The sequence below is a fragment of the Pleurodeles waltl genome, chromosome 1_2 (genome assembly GCF_031143425.1).
Source record: "Pleurodeles waltl isolate 20211129_DDA chromosome 1_2, aPleWal1.hap1.20221129, whole genome shotgun sequence".
Classification (NCBI taxonomy): domain Eukaryota; kingdom Metazoa; phylum Chordata; class Amphibia; order Caudata; family Salamandridae; genus Pleurodeles; species Pleurodeles waltl.
The window spans coordinates 873,393,474-873,413,811 of NC_090437.1; the positions used below are offsets into that span (position 1 = coordinate 873,393,474).

Sequence of the window (20,338 nt, forward strand, 5' to 3'; positions counted from 1 at the left end):
TAGCTGTTTATTGGTTTGACATCTTCTGAACTTTCCAAACATCTGCAAAATTTCTATGAGTAGCATTTGTCATCCCGCAATTTATGCATTCCGCCAATGCTCTTGAATTAAAAAGCCTTAGTGTAGTTTAAAAAATCCACAACAAAGCATTTACATTTAATATTCCTTTGTGAATCGCATTTACTTTCATTACTATAAGGACAGAAAAACTCCTGCTAGGAAAGGTTATTGCACGGCCCTAGGTGACAGAGAGCATTGTCTAGCCACTGATAAAACTGGAGATTAGTGTCCGATTAGTATTTGAGCATCAATAGCTTCACACTGCAGTCTAGGTTGCCCCAAGGCACAAATGCAGAAAAGCCTAAAAATAAGGTACACGTGTCAATTGGATGGCAGTATTAAACAGCTTCATTTGGCTAAGCAAGTATTCCAAGCCACTTAGCCAATACTGCGAGCGACATTCAAGAACAGGCTTCAGTTTAGAAATGAGTCTCAAACATCGCAGTTTCATTAGCAGAACATGGCTTCTTGGACTATTGAATGGGCGACCTGTTCCCAAATAAAAAGGTGTCTGCAGACAAGTGACATTGTGCATTTCGTATAGTGATCTAATCTCTGCAGGACTGTTCTGTGACAGCATCCCCTGAGTGAGTGTTGCAGTAACATACCCATCAGCAGCTAGTGTAGTGATAGAGCTCAATTAATTGATGAACAACATGGTTCCTCATTTGTAGTACGACCTCGAGTACTAGCCCAGTACTTACCATCTATCACACTGACCACAAAAACAAAGTGAAAGTCCTCTTTGTCTTCAATATCTCGTTTTTTGTCAGGGGCCTGTTCTCTTTATTGAGGTATTGCAAACGTACACACACATTTGAGAACTTAGATTCCTTCTCTGATTATTGCATTCTTCTATTGCTTTAATTTTACTATTTGCTGCCTTTCTGCTCTGTCCAAGACTCCTAACATACAACTTATTCATTCAAATAACAATGAAGAAATGTGTATTTTAAAAAGTTACTCCTCACCAGTGAGAGAAGGTATTCTTTCATTTAAATCTGTGTGTTTCAATTTCACTATTGTTTTTTTCAAAGGACACTGGTTGTGTGTTTTTACATGCATTTCATGCTGCTTCTTCCCTCTCATCATTTCTGCTACGGCATAGTTCTAATATTACTACCTGCGGGATTGGGCCAGTCCTCCTTATGTACACATTAATTTAACTTTGAAGTATTTTCAGGAGGGTAATTTTTTTAGCACCAGTGCCAGGGATGAAACTTATTGTAACTTTTGTGTTTCACTCTCTTTATTGTAAAAGTACTTGTAGGACTCATATGGCTTAATGTCACTGTAAGAGTATCTGCCACTCAGGAAAAGTGACTAAATCGATAGTGTTGTGTGCAGTTGTGGGATTCTTAGTCTAGATTACCATGTACGGTCCATTACTAGAGCACTTACTGTTTTAAAATATGGGTTTTGAAATTTACCATGGTGTGTCCACAATTTAATTCTGCGTGGAATCTATATTACAAAGTTCTTCAAAGTATTTCAGCTGCTAGATAGACCACTTCTGTCCACGAAGTTATTGACTTTTTAACGTGTAACGTTATATAAATGTTTGGGGGGGCTGCTTGACGAGTGGCACAGTTCAGGCTGGCATAAAGAATAGACGGAAGTGTTTTTCCACAATATTGAAGGAATGTTGTCCTCTTGCACCTGTCCTTGGATCGTTCTATGTAGCATTTTCAAGAGAAACAGGACTAGAGTGAGCTGATCCAAATAAATCACAGTGAAAGGAGATACATGTTTGCGCATTAAGTTGTAATGAAGATCTCCACAAAGCCATTCTGTAAAGTGCAGCCCATTTTCATTCTAGTAGGGAGAAGTCCCTTTTTCTTTCCTCAATCAAATTGATTTTATTGATCAGCGTGTACAAAGCAATGCAATTAAGTCTGCAGGATTACATTTTCAGACCATTGACCCTACAAGTGTAAAGTTTTATTGAGTCAAATTGCTGAATTAAATCTCATCATCTGAAGCACATTAAAGTGAATTAAGAAAGACAGAAAGTATGCAACTCATTTGTTTCTTGAACTGGAGGACGTAAGCCGTCTATGGCTGCCAGAGGTCTGTGGGAACCAATCAGGTCATCTGATAATAAATCCTTCAGAGAAGCCAGACCTCGTTTTGTTGTGTTGCATCGAGGCAATCAGGGGGCACTTGTTTAATCCTGCAAGTGCTCAGTGCCACAGTGTCTGATAAACAGCTAGCGGGCACCAGATTACACATTTCTGGGAAGGGAATGCTGCCTACTGTCTGGATGTCAAACATGCTTAAGGTGTTGGGAGGATGCTTGCAGTAAGTCTAAACGCTGGCAGTTACTTGGATGGCATTTCAACCCATCATTCTTTTGCCCACCATGCTACCTCAGATTAGACCCAGCAATAGCAAATCAGTCTGGACCCTGTTCCAATAGGGACAGCCCAGTCCGAACTGCCAAGCCATGTCCTCTCTAAACCGGAACACAAGCAATCCAAGACTGGTTCCACCCTGATTGGGGCTCTTCAGATGAGTGTAACTTGGTTCCATTTGGCTGGGTATAATCTGAGGTAGCATGGTGGGCAAAAGCACGATAGGTTGGAATACTACCCCAACCAATTGCCAGTCGATAGACTTATTGCATGCATACTCCCATCACTTTTTGTGTGTTTACTTTCTGGATGTGACTAACTTAAATAACTGCATTTTGAACATGAGTAACTGTAATTAGATCGTAATCATTGTCTTCATTCAGCACTTTGCCCCTCCTCTTTAAAATTTCATTTCACACCTTTCCAAACAAAGAAAGTAATACTGCTTGTAATAGATCAATTATATCTATTGAAACATAAACCATGTTTTACATGGATGTCTTATGACTCTTTCAAGTTTGTAGCACCTTTACTACACTGCTACTTTCTTCTTGCTGCTTAAGAGCCATCATCCACTGTACAAATAGTGACTTGAAAGTGATAACAGGCTAAACCGTGTACTGGCCGGATGCCTTCTTGATATGTACTTGCTTAGGATGCACCCATCCCATCTGTCCGGTCTTTATCGCCTTTTCTCATTAAACAGCTTTGGAGGTACACACACAACGTGTTCTCTTATCTATGAGTACTACACTATCTTTAGATAGACAGATATCCTGGAGGGATCATCTGGGTGATGGCTATTCAGGGCCACCACACAAGAAACTAAAAGAAAATTGAATCTATAAGGTAAATGTGTTTTAAACATTTCATATAGGCCTCTGGCTATTTCAAATGCTTTTTATACAAAGTGGTTATTCACTTTTTCACTTGTTTACTAGGCCATCAATGGGGTTACACATTGACATATTTAGCTCTTAATTAAGTTTATGTCTGATACTAGGAATTCTTTAAATATGAGTTTGTATTTCTTTTTAATTTAAAGTATTTAACTTTGTAATGAGGAATCCCCTTGGTTCTCGTGCATTGAGACAATGTAATTAGTGGCCATTGCCTCACTTGTTATACACAGTGCTTAGTCATTGTTCAAGGTCCCTTGTATACAGATACATTTTTTAATGTAATGCATGACCTTCTTAGACCAAGTAATACCCTCCATGTTGCAAACTGACTCATTTCTCATGCTCTTATACCTGTAGATTTGTTCCATATCTGCCAGGGAGGTGTCCGTTGGCGTTTTCTTTCCGGGCAGTCGCCTGGCAGAAGCTGTAGCTGTTGGCTGCAGACCCCTTTTAACCTCACAGCTGACATCCTTTCTTAATGTGGATGAAACGTTTGCTGTAACTGAGGGGAATTGCTGCCCTCTTGCAGTTTGATGTGTAGGAAGGCTGTTGCTTCTACTCAAGTCCACCTACCATTGTGTCAAATATGGCTGGGGCAGGGGCTCATACTAAGAGAAATCTGAGAAAAACCTCAAGTTGAACTTTGAAATCAGCCCTTTCCTTGCGGCCTCCCAAGAAGGGGTAGTTTCTAATTTACAGTAACAATATTGACGGGTATATGAGTCCACCCTCAGGGATTGAACATGGTGTTGGGTCAGAATATGAGATTTGCTTCTGAGCCCTTTGGGTCCACTTGTGAATAAAAGCTACTTGGAAGAGCTCTCTAAACTAAAAAGTATGTTCCCATTATCAAGCCACAATTCGGCTGCTGCAATGATTCACTGGAAAAACCACTGTTGTAGGCCTTCAACCTGTTGTTCAGCAGTCCGTTGCTTCCCAGCTACGTTTGCACTATATAAATACAGCAACATTCCTACAGTCATCGTCAAAGACACCATTGAGAATTGTCTGGCTTGCTTCATTGTGCATGGTTAGGTTCCTGAAGTGTTAGTTGCCCCATTTAATCTACTAGTGTCCCATTAAATAGATATTTAATTCCCAAGCAATCTACCACTTTCACAAAATAACTGATAAACATGATAAATAAATCATTTTGAGATATTGAACACTGTAATGTTTCTTTACTACCTATTGTCATCCACGATGGTCCTAGTTTTGTGTCCTCTTTAACTCCAGGTTGCTCCTTCAGCTTGAAACAATACATGCTTTCTTAAGTGTGTTGGTGATTTCCATTAATGTAATCATAGTTGTTTTTCCCCTCTAGCTGATTGCCTTGACCCCTCCTGTTCCAACCATGGAGTCTGCATCCATGGGGAATGTCACTGCAATGCAGGATCGGGCGGCACCAACTGCGAGATACTCAAGTCCATGTGCCCTGACCAGTGTTCTGGCCATGGGACTTACCTTCAGGAGTCTGGCACGTGCACCTGTGATCCCAACTGGACTGGCCCAGATTGCTCAACTGGTAAGGGGGTTAAATAACAATATTATCACTCCACTTCTTTATCACTTATTTCCATGCTGTCCTTTTCTTTGTGACGTTGGCAAATGTGGAACAAACTTAGGACCAAATATACTAAATGATTTTACAGTCACAAACACTGAAATTTGCCAAATCACTGAGTTTGTGGCTTTTTACAAATCAAATAAATTTTACAGACTGGTAAAATGAGTTTTGCAACCCATACCAAATCGCTATTTGGAAGTGGAGTAAAAGGGTGCATGCAAAACAAATTGAGACTGTGTATTCAGTGGTTTGCGACCACACCTGGTGACAAACCATTGTACAGTTACCAACACCTCAAAAGAGATTGTAACTGATCCAGAAAGGGGACAAGGCTCCTTTGAGACTCTTTCCCTCTTGGGAATTGCAGTAGAAGCCTCGGGGAGAGTAGCCAGTGGTTGAGAGGACTACTGCCTGCTCCCAGTAATATTTTTCAAACAGAAAACTTTAAAATTTTAAAGCAGCCACAGTTCTTTTACGAAACACTGGCTTTGTTAAAAAAAAAAAGCTTTCTATTTCAAAATGCAAACATGGAGATGATGGTCTGCTGTCTCTTGCAGACCACCATCCCTGTATTTGTGGCTAATTGCAGGAGGTCAGATATTGCAACCAGTCTAATTAATATTTGTTAGGCAAATTGCTCTGTGACCCCCTGTGAATGGTGATTTTATGTATCAATCTAATAGTACATAGGTAGATTTGCAAAATCAGACATTGGTCACAAAATGTTGGTGCGCAATCTACTACCACCTTTTGCAAGCAGTGTTTTGGTGCATCTGGCCACTGTTTGCTGGCAGTGCAGGTAAGTGCAATATTTGACACGGACAACAGTCATCAAATCGGACAACAATGTTTAGCAAATGGAAAACCTACAGCCTAAAGTAGTGCATTGTGTTTGCATTTGCTTGACATTGTCTTTTAATTTTAAACTGTAACCGCGATCTACTGACGAAAGCCATAGTTTGTGTTGTGTTAAAAGGGAGGGACATTTTCTGGTCCGTCTTGCAATACTAAGATGCACTGACAGATTATTTAGGGCCATAGGTATGAATGCATTTTCCCATAGACATGGAATGGGCAAAACCGTTTGACACATCTAGCCCCTTGAACCTAATTTATGCTTAACGATACCCTGACTAAATTGCAGAATTTTGTGGGTTGAACACACCAACAAAATACAGCAAATCGTTTCATAAAACCAAAATAGCATCCAGGCCTACTTTGAAATTTACAAGTCCTTCTCATTCTTTTATTGTTGAGACAGTTAAACATTCATGTTGGCCTTCAGATAAGCACAAACGCTGCAAAAACATCTCGACCTTAGTCAGGCTGTAATGCACTAAAATGCATTTTGAAAGCAAAAGACTGTCTTTGCTGTGTACGTTAATGTATTTTCTTAGCAACAACCAAATAAAATGAGTAAGTAAATACGTTTCTAAACACCGTCCATCGATTTATTCTGTGATGTTACAAGGTATTTTCTAACACTGGCTTCTTAAACTTAATCTGTGACAATTCACAGCTAGCAATAAATAACATAATCAAAACGGTTACATTTGTATACATTTTTTAAGATGTTTAACCAAGCACTGTGTGCAAATGTTAAGTTCCTTGGCGGTGCTAGTTAAGCGAGGAATCTGGATGTGGTGCTGATGGGTAAGTTAAAGTTCATCCTGGGAAAGGTGAGCTGAAGTCCAATATTCCTCAATCACTAGCCCAGGTTGCGTGGCATTCCATTGTAGGGGATCCAACACAGACCAGATTTCAGACCTCCATGTTATTTGAGTCTGCCCTCATGCGTACTTGAGTGTTTTCACAGGCTGTAGTCCTCCACTCCTGGGACTGTATTACGTAAAAGATCTATGTGGTGATGTGCTGGTAGTGGCTGTCCCAAAATTGGCTGTTTGAGCTCGTAAAACAGGCAATATGTGTACTACACTGTAATCACTTATGCAACACTTTGCCGTGCCTGGGCTGGAGTGCTGCCCGGCCTCATTCCAGTGCTATTAAGCTAAAGTTTCGGGTGTTTAACATTGACCCATACAGCTCCTATGGTGCAGGGGTTGTCTGCCTTTCAAGAGCCACACTCAGCAGCAGGCCTCTGTTTATCTGGAAGGGCGTCACACTGCGGAAAACAAAAACATTAGGCGGATTGCTTGAATTAATCTCAGCCACTTGGTAATTACTCTGGGCCGCAATCCTGCCTGTCGTTCTTTTATCTGCTTAAATGACAGTGCTTTTATGTTTTATGTACACTTCTGAAAGGACTCCATAGTTCCACTGCCGGAGGGCTCCAGATTGAGCCATGTAGAATATATTGCGGAAAATAAATGATAATTTTGACAAAAAGAGGCCTTCCTTTACATCTGAATTGCTTTGCAAGCCTGGCACAGTTTTCATTAAAAGGCATCATTTGCCATGAGAGACATTAGTGAAATCCTGACATAATGACAACTCTCTTAAATATAAAGTATATTTCCATCCTTGCTCGCAGTAAATGTGTGACACTGACAGCTATATGCACTGTTATTTAAATAATGGCAAGTATTTTAAAAACAAATCAGTTCACCTCAGGCAGGAGTCAGTCATGTGCAAATCAGATTTGGTCCTGCTCCGATAGGGACACTCCATCCTACCTGCCAGGCCATATCCCCTCTGAACGGTAAACAACCCAGACAGATTACGTTCAAAACCTGTTCAGTGCTCGCTGTGACGCAGACCTCAAGCTGTACCCTACTGATTAAGCCGAACTGCTGTACCTATCTGTGTTCCCTTTCAGAGGACACCAGGCCTGGCAGCTAGGGATAAACTGTTCATATCAGAGCAGGACGCAGGCTTATTTGCATATGGCTGGTTCTTATTTGAGGTGGCATGGTGCGCAAAAAATAACCTACTGGATTGCAGCTCAGATAACTTATCAGTGACTGGAGTTACTTTAAGCAATCCGCTTAGCACTTTTTTGTTTTCTTTATTTGTAAGGTCCTAAATTGTCAAAGCCCCCCTCCAGTTACTTCAAGAAAGCCATCTTCCCCCTCCCCTACTATTTTGTTTACCTCACTGGATAGTTGCACAGTGGAAGTTTTCAAATTAACTTTGGTTAAAAAAAAAATACAAAGAGCGTATCAAGTTCAGTTAATTGCACATGTTGCAAGTCCTTGAATGGGAAATTCACTGACTGACCTTTAGACGTCTTAAAATGGGGAGCTTTGTAAATCTAGGCGTGTGGAACCCGTTTGTTGAGCTGCTAAAGGCGAAGGATAGATTCTTTTCATCGCTGCCTTTATAGGATAGAAATCAACAGAGCCTTCCTCTATCTTCATCAGCAGTCTGTCCGTTAATTAGCCCTTCCATTCCACCTCAGTTAAATTACCTCTAATTAATAAGTTCATTACAAAGATTGACGCACCTTGCTCAAAGCTAGTGTGCTAAAAGCTGATAAACACCTTCACTCTAATGAAAAATTGATTAGATTGTGGAGAAAAAGGGTATGCCTGAAATAAACCTTTCTCTGCTGGAGCCAAGTTGATATTCTGTAGCTTTGAAGCTAATCAAACCATCGCAAGTCTCTTAATCAAAAATGTAATTCAAAGTAGATAGAAATTGTTCTGGATAAAAAAGGCATTGAAAGCTCCATTTGCCCCGTAACCCTTTCTGTCAGCTACTTGTAAGAAGCGTCACAACTCCTTTCTGCGCTGTGTGTGATGTCCTTTTGCACTTTCGGACTGCAAACACTATATTTTGCTGTTAGGGGAGGAGTGAGGCGATAAGGAGAAATGGAATTAAGAGACCAGGCACATTCTTTCTATTTTGTTATTTGAATGGTGACTTGTGCAGTTCTATGAGAAAATAATTAAAGCAAAAATATTTGGTTAATGTCTGCATAAATGGGACCAGACTGCTTTCCAGTGGTCTGAAATACATTGCTGTTCCATAACTGGCTTTTCTTTGTGACCTTCAGTGGGTATTGGAGGGCAAGAGAATGTGGTAGGGTTTTTTGCATTTTAAGGATGGCCAGTCTACTTTTTATTGTTGCCTGTAATTTCTATGCAGTTCACTTCCACTATTGTTGCAGTCTTAGAGCACTATTATCCTTTCCTCTTAGTTGGAGGCCGAACCTACCTGCCTTGGCAAAATGTTTGATGGCCGGAACTTGAATGTCTGTTGAATGGTTGTGTGCTGCATCTAACATGTCTTCTCCAAATGTTTGTAGGCTGGAACCTGCATGATTTTTTTGAATGGTTGCTCTCTGAAACCCTCATGTCCAGTTGGGTAATGCAACTAAAAGCTCCCCCCCTGCAAGATACCTGTAAGAGGCCTCCTTCCCCCTGGACCCAGCCAGGGGCCTGCCACCCCTGCACTGTGTACTGTACTGAGGGGGACTTTGTTACACCCTTGGCCTTGCCGGGTGGATACAGATGGGAATCTACATGCCTTGGCCAAACGCCTGCAGGCTGGAGCCTGCATGCCTTGTCTAAATGGTTGCTGATCAGAGCCTGCATGGCTTGTTTGAATGGTTGTTGATTAGAGCCTGCATGGCTTGTTTGAGTAGTTGCTGATCAGAGCCTGCATTGCTTGTTTGAATGGTTGCTGATCAGAGCCTGCATAGCTTGTCTCAAAGGCTTCAGTCTAGAGCATGCATGCCTTGTCCTAATGGTTGCCCGACGGAGCTTGTATGCCTTATCGGATCAGTTAGTTGAAAGCCAGGGCGGCATCAGTGGTTAGAATAGGGTGTGGTTGAAAGATGGCTAGATTAAATTAGTGTGATAGAGTGTGTGGGGATCCAAGAGGTGTTTTGTGTAGGATGGCTGAACACTGCACTTAGACATGCCTATGCCTAGAAAAAGAGAGGAGGCTAGAATACTTTAATACTTATACATTCCTCACGCCATATACGAGTTGGTTAGAAGTCACAAGCTTCACATCCTCATATGGATCCACATATAATGACAATAAAATCCCAGGACTTTCACTGGGCACATTTAGTCTGAAGTCCGCTCCACGGCAGTGGAGCTTTGGAAACAAGAAAATACTGCCGAGAGGAAGAAAGAAACTACAAACGCAAACTAAAATGGGCTGACTTATTGTATCAGCTGCTCATATATCATTTTTTGAGGCCTTGGGTGCATTTTTCATATTTTTGTTGGCCTATAAATACTTTTAGTCTCGAGTGCTCTTTTCAATTATTCCATCAGTTTTCAAGGTCTTGTTAGGAGAGTGTGCTGGGAGACAGGTTGAACAGCCCTACACTGATTTGTTTTTAACATACTTACCGTTATTTAAACTACAGTGCATATAGCTGTCAGTATCACAAATTTACTGCGAGCAAGGAAGGGAATATACTTTATATTTAAGAGAGTTGTCATTATGTCAGGGTTTCACTAATGTGTCTCATAGCGGCTGATGCCTTTTAATGAAAAATGTGTCGGGCGTGCAGAGCATTCCAGATGTAAAGAAAGGCCTATTTTTCTCAAAATTAACATTTATTTCCCGCAATGTATTCTACATGGATCAACACTTGAATCTAGAGCCCTCCGGCGGTGGAACTATGGAGTCCTTTCAAAAGTGTACATAAAACATAATAGCACTACCCTTTACTCCCACCTCTGCCCTGTGCCTAGCACCAGCATATTACCACACTCTACCAACTCTGCTGTGTGTCTTTTCTGAAGGCAATGAAGGTACTGGGAACCGTGTTTACTCTCCGTGCACTTGCGTGGCTGATGATGTACCCTTTTAAGGCAACTCTTGAAGGTGCAAGATCACCTCGTTAACTTTTCTTTCTTGGTGCAGTTTATCGTGCAAGTACGTAGCATGTAATTCTTCCCTTCAAAATTTGTACCTCATGATATTTAAAACTTGTCACATTTTGCTAACAGGGCAAAGTATGGAACAGTGTTCGCAATTTATCTATCTAACCATTAGAGTTATGTCCTATGATTTTTAGTGAGCTCTGACTCTGAAGTGGCCCCTGTGCACAAAAAGCATGCTGTTCTGTGGTGACACCACCAGGTTGCGCTACAGGCTCCTGCCTTTGCCTTACCTAAAGTATGTGCTGACCTTGCCTATGTATATTTAACACATTAGCTTGTCATTGGAGGTGACTGTGGAACATGCCAATAGCCACGACACCTGTTCTTGAGTCTCTCCAGCTTGGCTGTATGACTTGCACCAAGGAGTGTTTTCCAGAAGATGATTAAAATTTGAGACATCCGCTGTAGTTCTGTGAGGGGAAATGGTGTTCCCTCGTGGTGGACAGCAGGTGGCCTTCTGTGTAGTGGAGGCTGGGGAGATCCCTTAAGTATGCTGTGGTTCCAACAATAATGTGATTAGTGCACAGAAGAAATGAGAACTAGTCTCTATATGGGTGAAAATAATATACCCAAAAGAAGCTGTTGAGAATGTGCACTTATGACATGTACAGAGAAAATAGAAAGATCAGAAATGATGGTTAGTAACCTCCTGTTTTGGTTAGGTGAAACCAAGGTGTTTACTTTTTATCAGGTTCTGGGGATCAGCTCATTTTTAACTACATTTGACAACCTTACTAACACAAACTATCTTTAAGTACAAAAGGACAATTGTATAAAGTAGTTGCAAGATTGTAAAGCATTAATGTTATCTTTCTAAATTATGAAACGTTTATTCTCTTGAAAACATGCAACATAGTGGCAGATTAGTTTGCAGGAGATGGCAACTCTTCCACACTTTTGTTATGTATAGCGGTTTCCAATTTTGTAGATTGATGCAGATATCACAATAAATTAGCTTTTGGGAGTGTTCAGATAGGTTTCCACAACAAGATGCTATGTAACTGTGCAATAAAAATGTAGTTATTATTTAAAGTATGTTGCAGTACACTTTTTTATTAGTTTCCAAATTAATAGTCTGCCTTGAATGTGATTTAGTAATACAAATGTGGTTTAATTTGAAACTGGATTTATATCTGTAGTGGCTTTCTAACTTTAGTCTTCTGCCCTGTATCACATTTTAAGTACATTCTTGTATTTCTTTCCCAAACAGAAATCTGTTCTGTGGACTGTGGTACCCATGGCGTTTGCATGGGGGGTGCCTGTCGATGTGAAGAAGGTTGGACTGGTCCTACTTGTAATCAGAGAGCCTGTCACCCTCGCTGTGCAGAGCATGGCACCTGCAAAGATGGCAAATGTGAATGCAACCAGGGTTGGAATGGAGAACACTGTACTACTGGTAGGCCAAACACATAGTTTGTTTTATTAGTCCACATCGAAATTTCTGGAGAGCAGTAGTGCACTGTAGCTGACACTCCAAACTAAAACTCAGCAGAAGAACCATTTTATAGTGGCTTATAGCATTTGCCTATTGTGGACTTCTTCCCCTACAGGCTGTTTTTTAATTAAAAAAATAGAACAATCTGTGCTATCTTCTTCCAGATTTTATGGAGCTTATCTGAAATAGAGTAAATTTAGAGTCCACTACTTTTTCTCCCAGGGGGAACGTTTGTTATAGCTAGAACACAACAGCTGTAATTGATACATCACTAAATAGCTTCCCACACGAACCCCCAATAAAAAATATCTTAATCTAATTCCAACATCCTGCTATTCACTGACAAATATTGTCAGAAATCTGCAAAAGCTTCCTAGTTGGCCTATTGTTATCACAGTTCCTTGTCCAGTGAAAATGAGGTTTTAATGTAAAAATAGTGGTTTTAACCATCAGCTACATAATAGAAAATGGGATTGTGATGGATTGTAGTCATGCCTGAAGTCGAAACAACAATTTTGAAAAAAACAAAACAAATTGCAATGTTCTAGACCTAATATTAGATGGCAGGGAAGTGTATAGCATGTCATTCTGTAAGATCAAGCTGCAAACTTATGGTTACAGGTAGGTACCATTTTACATATCTACAATCAAAATATACTTACTGTTTTTGCAGTTGTAAGCACGTTGCATCATAAGTGTTATAAAAGCTACCACTAATCTGAAAAGTGTGATTGCTAGTTTGGGATCTATTCTGACCTCTACCGTTTTTAGGCTTTCACAGCATTGCTGGTAAAAATACTTACTGTTATAATAAACAAAGTGCTTTTTTCCATTGTACATCTCAAGCCGTCCTCTTTCACCCATTGGCTTGAGACTTTGTCAATCAAGTCTTGACTCAGCTCAGTGGAATATGTGCCTCTTACCTAATGATATTGGCTATTCCTTTATATCCTTCCACCTCCACTGGAGTGCTTGCACTGAACAGCAAGACCGACTACTTCATATCTGTAGCCCCCCTCTGTCTGCTTCAGCTGGCTCCCTCCCGTCTGTCTTACTCCTATATGTTCATGCATGCCTATTGTTAGGAATGGGGTCTTTGGTTGGCAGTCAGGTTACCCCTGTCCAAACAAGGACCCTCACTCTAGTCAGGGTAAGTCACACACAATCCAAATTATCCTGTGCCCACCCTCTGGTAGCTTGGCACTGAGCAGTCAGGCTTAACTTAGAAGGAAACGTGTAAAGTATTTGTGCAATAAATCATACAATAACACAATATAACACCACAAAATACACCACACAGTGTTAAGCAAAATAAATATTATTTATCTGGATATTTGCAGGTCAAAACGATCAACGATGCAATAAGTAAATGTAGAGAGATCACTGAAAAGTGATATAAAGTGTTTTACGTCTTTTTAAAGCAAGCAAAGTCTCTTTCAACCACAAAATACCTGGTTTGCATGAAAAATCTCCGTAAAGGAGGAGAAGCATGGAAACATAGGGGTGTGCGTCGATTTCTCTGGCCACACATAGCGATGCGTTGTTTAGTTGCCACTGAGGGACAGCTGTGTGCCGATTTCCAGTACTCGATTGTGGATCCTCTTCGGGTTGCAGGGTTTTCAGATGCCCTGGGGTATGTGCATAGAATACTGAGCTTGCGGAGCGAAGTCTCAAGCGTTGCATCGTTCCGGTGGGCGTTGCGTGAAAGTTTTTTCCACACGGCAGGCGCTGTGTCGATTTCCCCTCTGGAAGTTGGGCTGCATTGTCTCAGGTCAGCTGTGTGTCGATCGATCCGGTGGGCCGTGGGTAGAAGTTCCAGTCACAATGCAGGCGCCTCATCAATCTTCTCCTTGCAAAGTCGCGCTGCGTCGTTACGGTTCAGCGTGCAGTGAATTTCTCACTGTGGGGCAGGCTGTGCGTCGGTTTTAGCAAGCTGTGCATCAAATTTTTGCCGCACAAGGAGTCCAGTTGCAAGAGAGAAGTCTTTTTGGTCCTAAGACTTCAGGGAACAGGCGGCAAGCTCTATCCAAGCCCTTGGAGAGCACTTCTCCGCCACAGCCAGAGAGCAGCAAGGCAGCAGGCCAACAGCAAGTCAGCAGTCCTTCACAGAAAGCAGTCAGGTGAGTCATTTGGGCAGCCAGGCATTTCTTCTTGGCAGGATGCAGGTTCTGGTTACAAGTTTCTTCTCCAGGAAGGGTCTGAGGTGGTAGGGCAGAGGCCCTGATTTTATACCCAAATGTGCCTTTGAAGTGAGGGAGACTTCAGACAGTGGCTTAGAAGTGCACCAGGTCCCCTTTCAATTCAATCCTGTCTGCCAGGGTCCCAGTAGTGGTTGTGGCAGTCCTTTGTGTGAGAGCAGGCCCTCCATTCTCCCAGCCCAGGAAGACCAATTCAAAATGCAGATGTACGCAAGTGAGGCTGAGTATCCTTTTTTTGGGGTGTGTCTGAGTGAATGCACAAGGAGCTGTCAAGTAAACCCAGCCAGACGTGGATTGTAAGGCACAGAAAGATTTAAGTGCAGAGAAATGCTCACTTTCTAAACGTGGCATTTCTAAAATAGTAATATTAAATCCAACTTCACCAGTCCGCAGGATTTTATATCACCATTCTGGCCATACTATATATGACCTTCCTACTCCTTTCAGATCAGCAGCTACCACTCAAACAATGTATGAGGGCAGCCCCAATGTTAGCCTTTGAAGGGAGCAGGCCTCACAGCAGTGTAAAAAGTTATTTAGGAGTTTTACACTACCAGGACATATAAACTACATAGGTACATGCCCTGACTTTTGTCTACACAGCACCCTGCCCTATGGGTTACCTAGGGCATACCTTAGGGGTGTCTTATATGTAGAAAAAGGGGTGTTTTAGGCTTGGCAAGTACTTTTAAATGCCAAGTCGAATTGGCAGTAAAACTGCACACACTGGTCTTGCAATGGCAGGCCTGAGACAAGGTTAAGGGACTACTTAAGTGGGTGGCACAATCAGTACTGCAGGTTCACTGTTAGCATTTAATCTACAGGCCTTGGGCACATATAGTGCACTCTGCTAGGGACTTATAAGTAAATTAAATAGTCCATTTGGGTATGATCCAATGTTGCCATGTTTAAAGGGAGAGAGCATATACACTTTAGCACTGGTTAGCAGTGGTAAAGTGCACAGAGTCTAAAAACCTGCAAAAACAGTGTCCAAAAAGTGGAGGGAGACAGGCAAAAATTTAGGGGTGACCACCCTAAGGCTGTCAGGTCTAACACCTATGCACTTTACACTCAGGCGTCTAGGTTTTGCCAATACTTGATGCATGGTTGGAGTACATCCAGTCCAGTCACAGCAGACCTTGAACCAAGTCGTATCGATGTGTTGAATGTTGTGAAGCAAATGAGACAGTTTTGGCTCAGTCATAGGAAAGCCAAGTCTCGTAGTGTGTGAAGCGTGTAACTGAAGCACACAGAAATATACAAGAGAAAAGCAGAAAGAGAATTATTACAGCTTCAAACAAGTGACTAAAACTACATACTTAGCACTTAGCAGGGAAGCAGGCACCTCAGAAAATGCTAATTCTACTTGCAAAATGAATATTTAAATAAACCGAAATGTCGAAACCTTAAAATCGCAGCTGCTTTTTCCATTAAGTAAATGGAGCTGTTAACTAACTCAATAAATCCATAGGCTGCTTTGGTAAAGCGCCCCTGACTTTCATTGCAGAAGGAACAGTCTTTTCTTGTTATAGGACACTAAAAATTCCTAATGAAGAACACGCTCTTCTCCTGGTAGGCTGCTCGGTTTTCTCCTAAACTCCGAATTTGTATCCTTTCTCCGTTACAATGTGTTGTGCTGTTTGTGTTCTTGGGGATGCCACATATTATGGGACCGAAAAAAAGCTTACTGATTTAGAGGAGGTGCTCTTTTGTGGTCGTCCCGCTTAGTGATGCTTTAAGCACTGACTTGTTTATTGAGCCACATTGATTTTCATGTACATTCGGACCATTCAAATGGAAATGTGGCCTAAGGGGAACTCCTAATTCCTCTAAGCTACGAAAAGACCAGCTATTTGTTTCCATGCTCTTTCGTTGGTACATTGGGAAACAAGATCGTTAATGTTCACAAAGGCAGTCTTTGTTTGCTCAGACGCTACCTAGACGTGCACCACTATGCATACCTCCATTTAACACCATGCTTGTGTGGGGTTTGGAAAACTGAGAGATTTGAAAATTGAAAATGAAAACCATAGAGCTGAGGAATTAACTAGACAAAGCATGTAAATAAATCAGACCTGCAACCAGTTTGGACACGCTTCTACATGGGAGAAAGAATCACACTGTCGGTAGGCATGCCTTACTTGTTTTAAAAATCATTTAACAGAATGCGGAAGGGAGATGTCTGCAGATTTCAATAGACCACTCACTGCCTGTTTACCTGCACTGTTTTCATTCACGCTGATTTACATGAGCAGGTAACTTGCGTATTCAAACATGGAAAGAATTTTTACGGCAATGCACAGATGATGTATGCAAAAACCGCCTTTGATGCTAGATTGCTAAAAGAAATAATATATTCAGAGATTTCAAATATTCTGCCGCGTTTCTTCATAGATATGCTGGTCATCATGGGAGTGAAAAAAGTGACCACAATAACATTTTTCACTGTGGTTTGGTATTTTTATTAGGAAGACTGCATACGGTTGTTCTTCATTTGAGATGAGTTGCATATAATACTTAGTAAAAGCTTTTCTTAACTATTCTGTTAGCCAAGCGTCTTTGCTAGAATTCGGTCTTGATCCTCTGCAGGCCTGTCTGCTGTGGACCACATCATTCTTCGGTGGAGTCAAATGACTACCTTTGCATTTGTTAGACCTGTCAGCTCTTGGTGTGATTTCCCCTGTTTTATTGGCTTCTGAATTCCTGTTTTTGATCCTGTGCTGATTTCGTGTTTGCTGGCTTTAGGACTTTACCACTGCTGACCAGTGCTGAAGTGCAAGTTCTCCCTGTCTAATTTGGTATCGGTGATTGGTTAATCAATGATTGACATATTTGGTTTGCTAGTAAGTCCCTCGTAGAGTGCACAGTGTGTGCCCAGGGCCTGTAAACTAAATGCTACTAGTGGGACTGTAGCACTGATTGTGCTGCCCACATGAATAGCCTGGTAAACATGTCTCAGACCTCCCACTGCGGTGTGTATGTGTGCAGTTTTAACTGCCAGTTCGACACAACAAGTGCACCCACTTGCCATGTCCAACCCTTCCCTTTTACTACATGTAAGTACCCCCTAAAATAGGCCCAAGGTAGCCCCATGGGCAGGGTGCAGTGTATTTAAAAGGTAGGACATGTACTGGTCTGTTTGACATGTCCTGATAGTGAAATACTGCTAAACTCAGTTTTCACTATTGCAAGGCCAGTCCTTCCCATAGCTTCACATGGAGGTTGCATTGGAATATCTTAAGTTTAATTTCCCATTGGGAACAGATTAGAGGTGTGGAGTTTGGGGTCTCTGAACTCACAATTTAAAAATATTTGGTGAAGTTCTTTTTTAAATTGTAAGTTTGAAAATGCCACTTTTAGAAAGTGGGCATTTTCTTGCTTAACCATTCTGTACCTGCCTGGCTGTGGAATAGACGGCTGGGGCAGGATGACAGTTGGGCTGTTTGTGAATAAACTCTCGACAGTCACACAAAGGAGCTGAGGTGTGCCCTGCATTTCCTGGTCGGTCTTCCTGGGTTAGAGTGGTGGGTGGAAATTCCACGTGCACTTAAATAGGGATGTGCTTGTCCTTAAACAAAGCAGTCTCCAAACCCCTGGAGTGTGTCTGGGCAGGGCAGGGCAGAAAAGGCAGGGTCCTGTGCTCTACAAAGACTTTCCTTTGAAGTTTGCGTACTTCAAAGGCAGAAATGAGTATAAGTATTGAACCTCTGCGACCCCAACTTTAGGACACTTCTGAACTAAGGACATTCTGCCAGGAAGAACAGGTGGATGAGGTAGGAGGGACTGCCACTCTGCCTGTTTCTTTGTTGTTCTGGCCTGCTGCTTGCTGGTTCTGACCTGAGAGTGAAAGGACTGGACTTTGCTTTTTTTACATCTTGGTTTCCAAGGTTCTTTAAGTTCTTAAACTGAGCTTGCGTCTTGTTAGAAGTCTCAGGGACATCAAAGACTTCCCCTGCCAGTGACTGTACTCTTCTGCTTAGAGTCCTGACTTGCCAAGTTGTGCCAAAACCAGTTCCTGGCCCTTTGGAAGTAGAAACGGGTATCCCGAGGAAGAAAATCCATTCATCGATGCACCACAGCTGAAAATCAGCACAGCGCCTGGCTTGCGGTAGAAGAATTGATGCAGCTCCTGCCTTGTGGCTAACGAATCAATGCAGCGTCTGTCTTTTGTAAAAAAATTGACGCATGCTCTGTAGGACTGACTCAGCACATTTCAGTGCAGCTACATCACAGCATGTCTGGATTTTCCCACGCATAGACCCTGGGCATCACTTTCTCATCGACCCCGCACCGCAGCCAGGTATTGAGGTTTCTTAATAGGAAACCGACTCATCAGCTCCCCTGCCAGTCAAGAACCGACACATCTCCTCCCCTGCTAGTCAAGAACCGATGCCTCGCCGCTGCGGTAAGGAAACGACAGATAACCTTGTTTTTCCAGCACCTTACCTCCTCTTTGGCCACCATCATCTCCGTTTATGCCGCATCCCAGGTATTATGTGTTTAAAAAAAATACAACCATTGATTCATCTCGATTAAGACTCATTTCAGCTTCCAAAAAGTTATATCTTTACTTGTGTATGTTGGATAATTGTCATTTTGGTCTTGTTTTATTCAGATAAATATTGGCTATTTTTCTAAACTGATGTGAACTCTTTTTGTGGTGTTTTCACTGTGTTACTTTGTGCGCATGTGTACAAATACTTAACACGTTGCCTCTGAAATAAGCCTGACTGCTTAGGGTAAAATACCAAGGGGTAACCAGGGGTTATCTTAGCTGTTTGACATCCTTACCCTGACTAGAATGAGAGTCCCTACTTGGACAAGGTAAAAACCAGTGTCAGCTAGAGACTTCATTTCTAACAGCATTAAAGGAACTGCACTGCAGTGGTTCATATAATTGCTCTCAAAAGACAACAAAAGGATAAAACTTTGTTCCACACTCTTGAAATTCTCTCTGTAGGCATATAAGGTCCTTCTCTTTCGCTGAACCTCTCCCACAACTTTTGCTTCCTTTCAACCATCCCCAACAGCCACAACATGGGCTAACACATTTGTGAAGTGACACTAGGAGCCAGATCATTGTTTCTAATTATATTGAAAACAGCAGATCTAGCAATCATTATTTTACAGGTGCAACAGTGGCGTCACCCAACTTCTTATGAATGGAGATAAACCTGACATTCCACTTCTTAGCCCTGGAGGACCCAGTGTACTTTACTTGTTCTCTTCCCATGACTCATGTACCTTCTAAAATGTATTCGGATATCTTGGGTCATTTCTTTCACTGAAGTGGATAAAGTGACAAATAAAGGGGGTGATTCTAAGTCTGGCGGGCGGCGGAGGCCGCCCGCCAGACTTCCCCCCTCCAGAATACCGCACCGCGGTCGGAAAAACGCTGCGGCTATTCTGTGTTTTACACTGGGCTGGCGGGCGACCGCCAAAAGGCCGCCCGCCAGCCCAGTGTAAAACTACCTTCCCACGAGGACGCCGGCTCAGAATTGAGCCGGTGGAGTGGGAAGGTGCGACGGGTGCAGTTGCACCCGTCGCGAATTTCAGTGTCTGCAAAGCAGACACTGAAATTCTTTTTGGGGCCCTCTTACGGGGGCCCCTGCAGTGCCCATGCCTTTGGCATGGGCACTGCAGGGGCCCCCAGGGGCCCGCGACACCCCATACCGCCATCCTGTTCCTGGCGGGAGAACCGCCAGGAACAGGATGGCGGTATGAGGTGTCAGAATCCTCCATGGCGGCGCAGCTTGCTGCGCCGCCATGGAGGATTCATTTGGGCAGCGGAAAACCGGCGGGAGACCGCCGGTTTTCCACTTCTGACCGCGGCCGAACTGCCGCGGTCAGAATGCCCAGCGGGGCACCGCCAGCCTGTTGGCGGTGCCCCCGTTATTTTAGCCCTGGCGGTCTTGGACCGCCAGGGTTAGAATGACCCCAAAAGTGTTCTCCTGTCTCTGTCAGCCCACATAGCTCCTTACCCAATTCAAGGCTCAAGAGAAATGAATAGCCCCT

At 42.4% G+C, this 20,338-nt stretch overlaps 1 protein-coding gene across 8 annotated transcripts in view; it reads left to right on the top strand.

The window, feature by feature from the left end:
* The window catches only part of TENM3 (teneurin transmembrane protein 3), a 1,099,611-nt gene that overhangs the window by 928,337 nt on the left and 150,936 nt on the right, over positions 1 to 20,338 (top strand). For 7 of the 8 annotated variants that reach the window (XM_069244742.1, XM_069199199.1, XM_069199207.1 and 4 more), the window contains 2 exons: positions 4,641 to 4,841; positions 11,901 to 12,086. In XM_069244742.1, coding sequence (XP_069100843.1) covers positions 4,641 to 4,841; positions 11,901 to 12,086 — 387 coding nt within the window. The remainder of the gene's footprint in view (positions 1 to 4,640; positions 4,842 to 11,900; positions 12,087 to 20,338) is intronic. The other variant, XM_069199215.1, reaches the window with a different exon arrangement.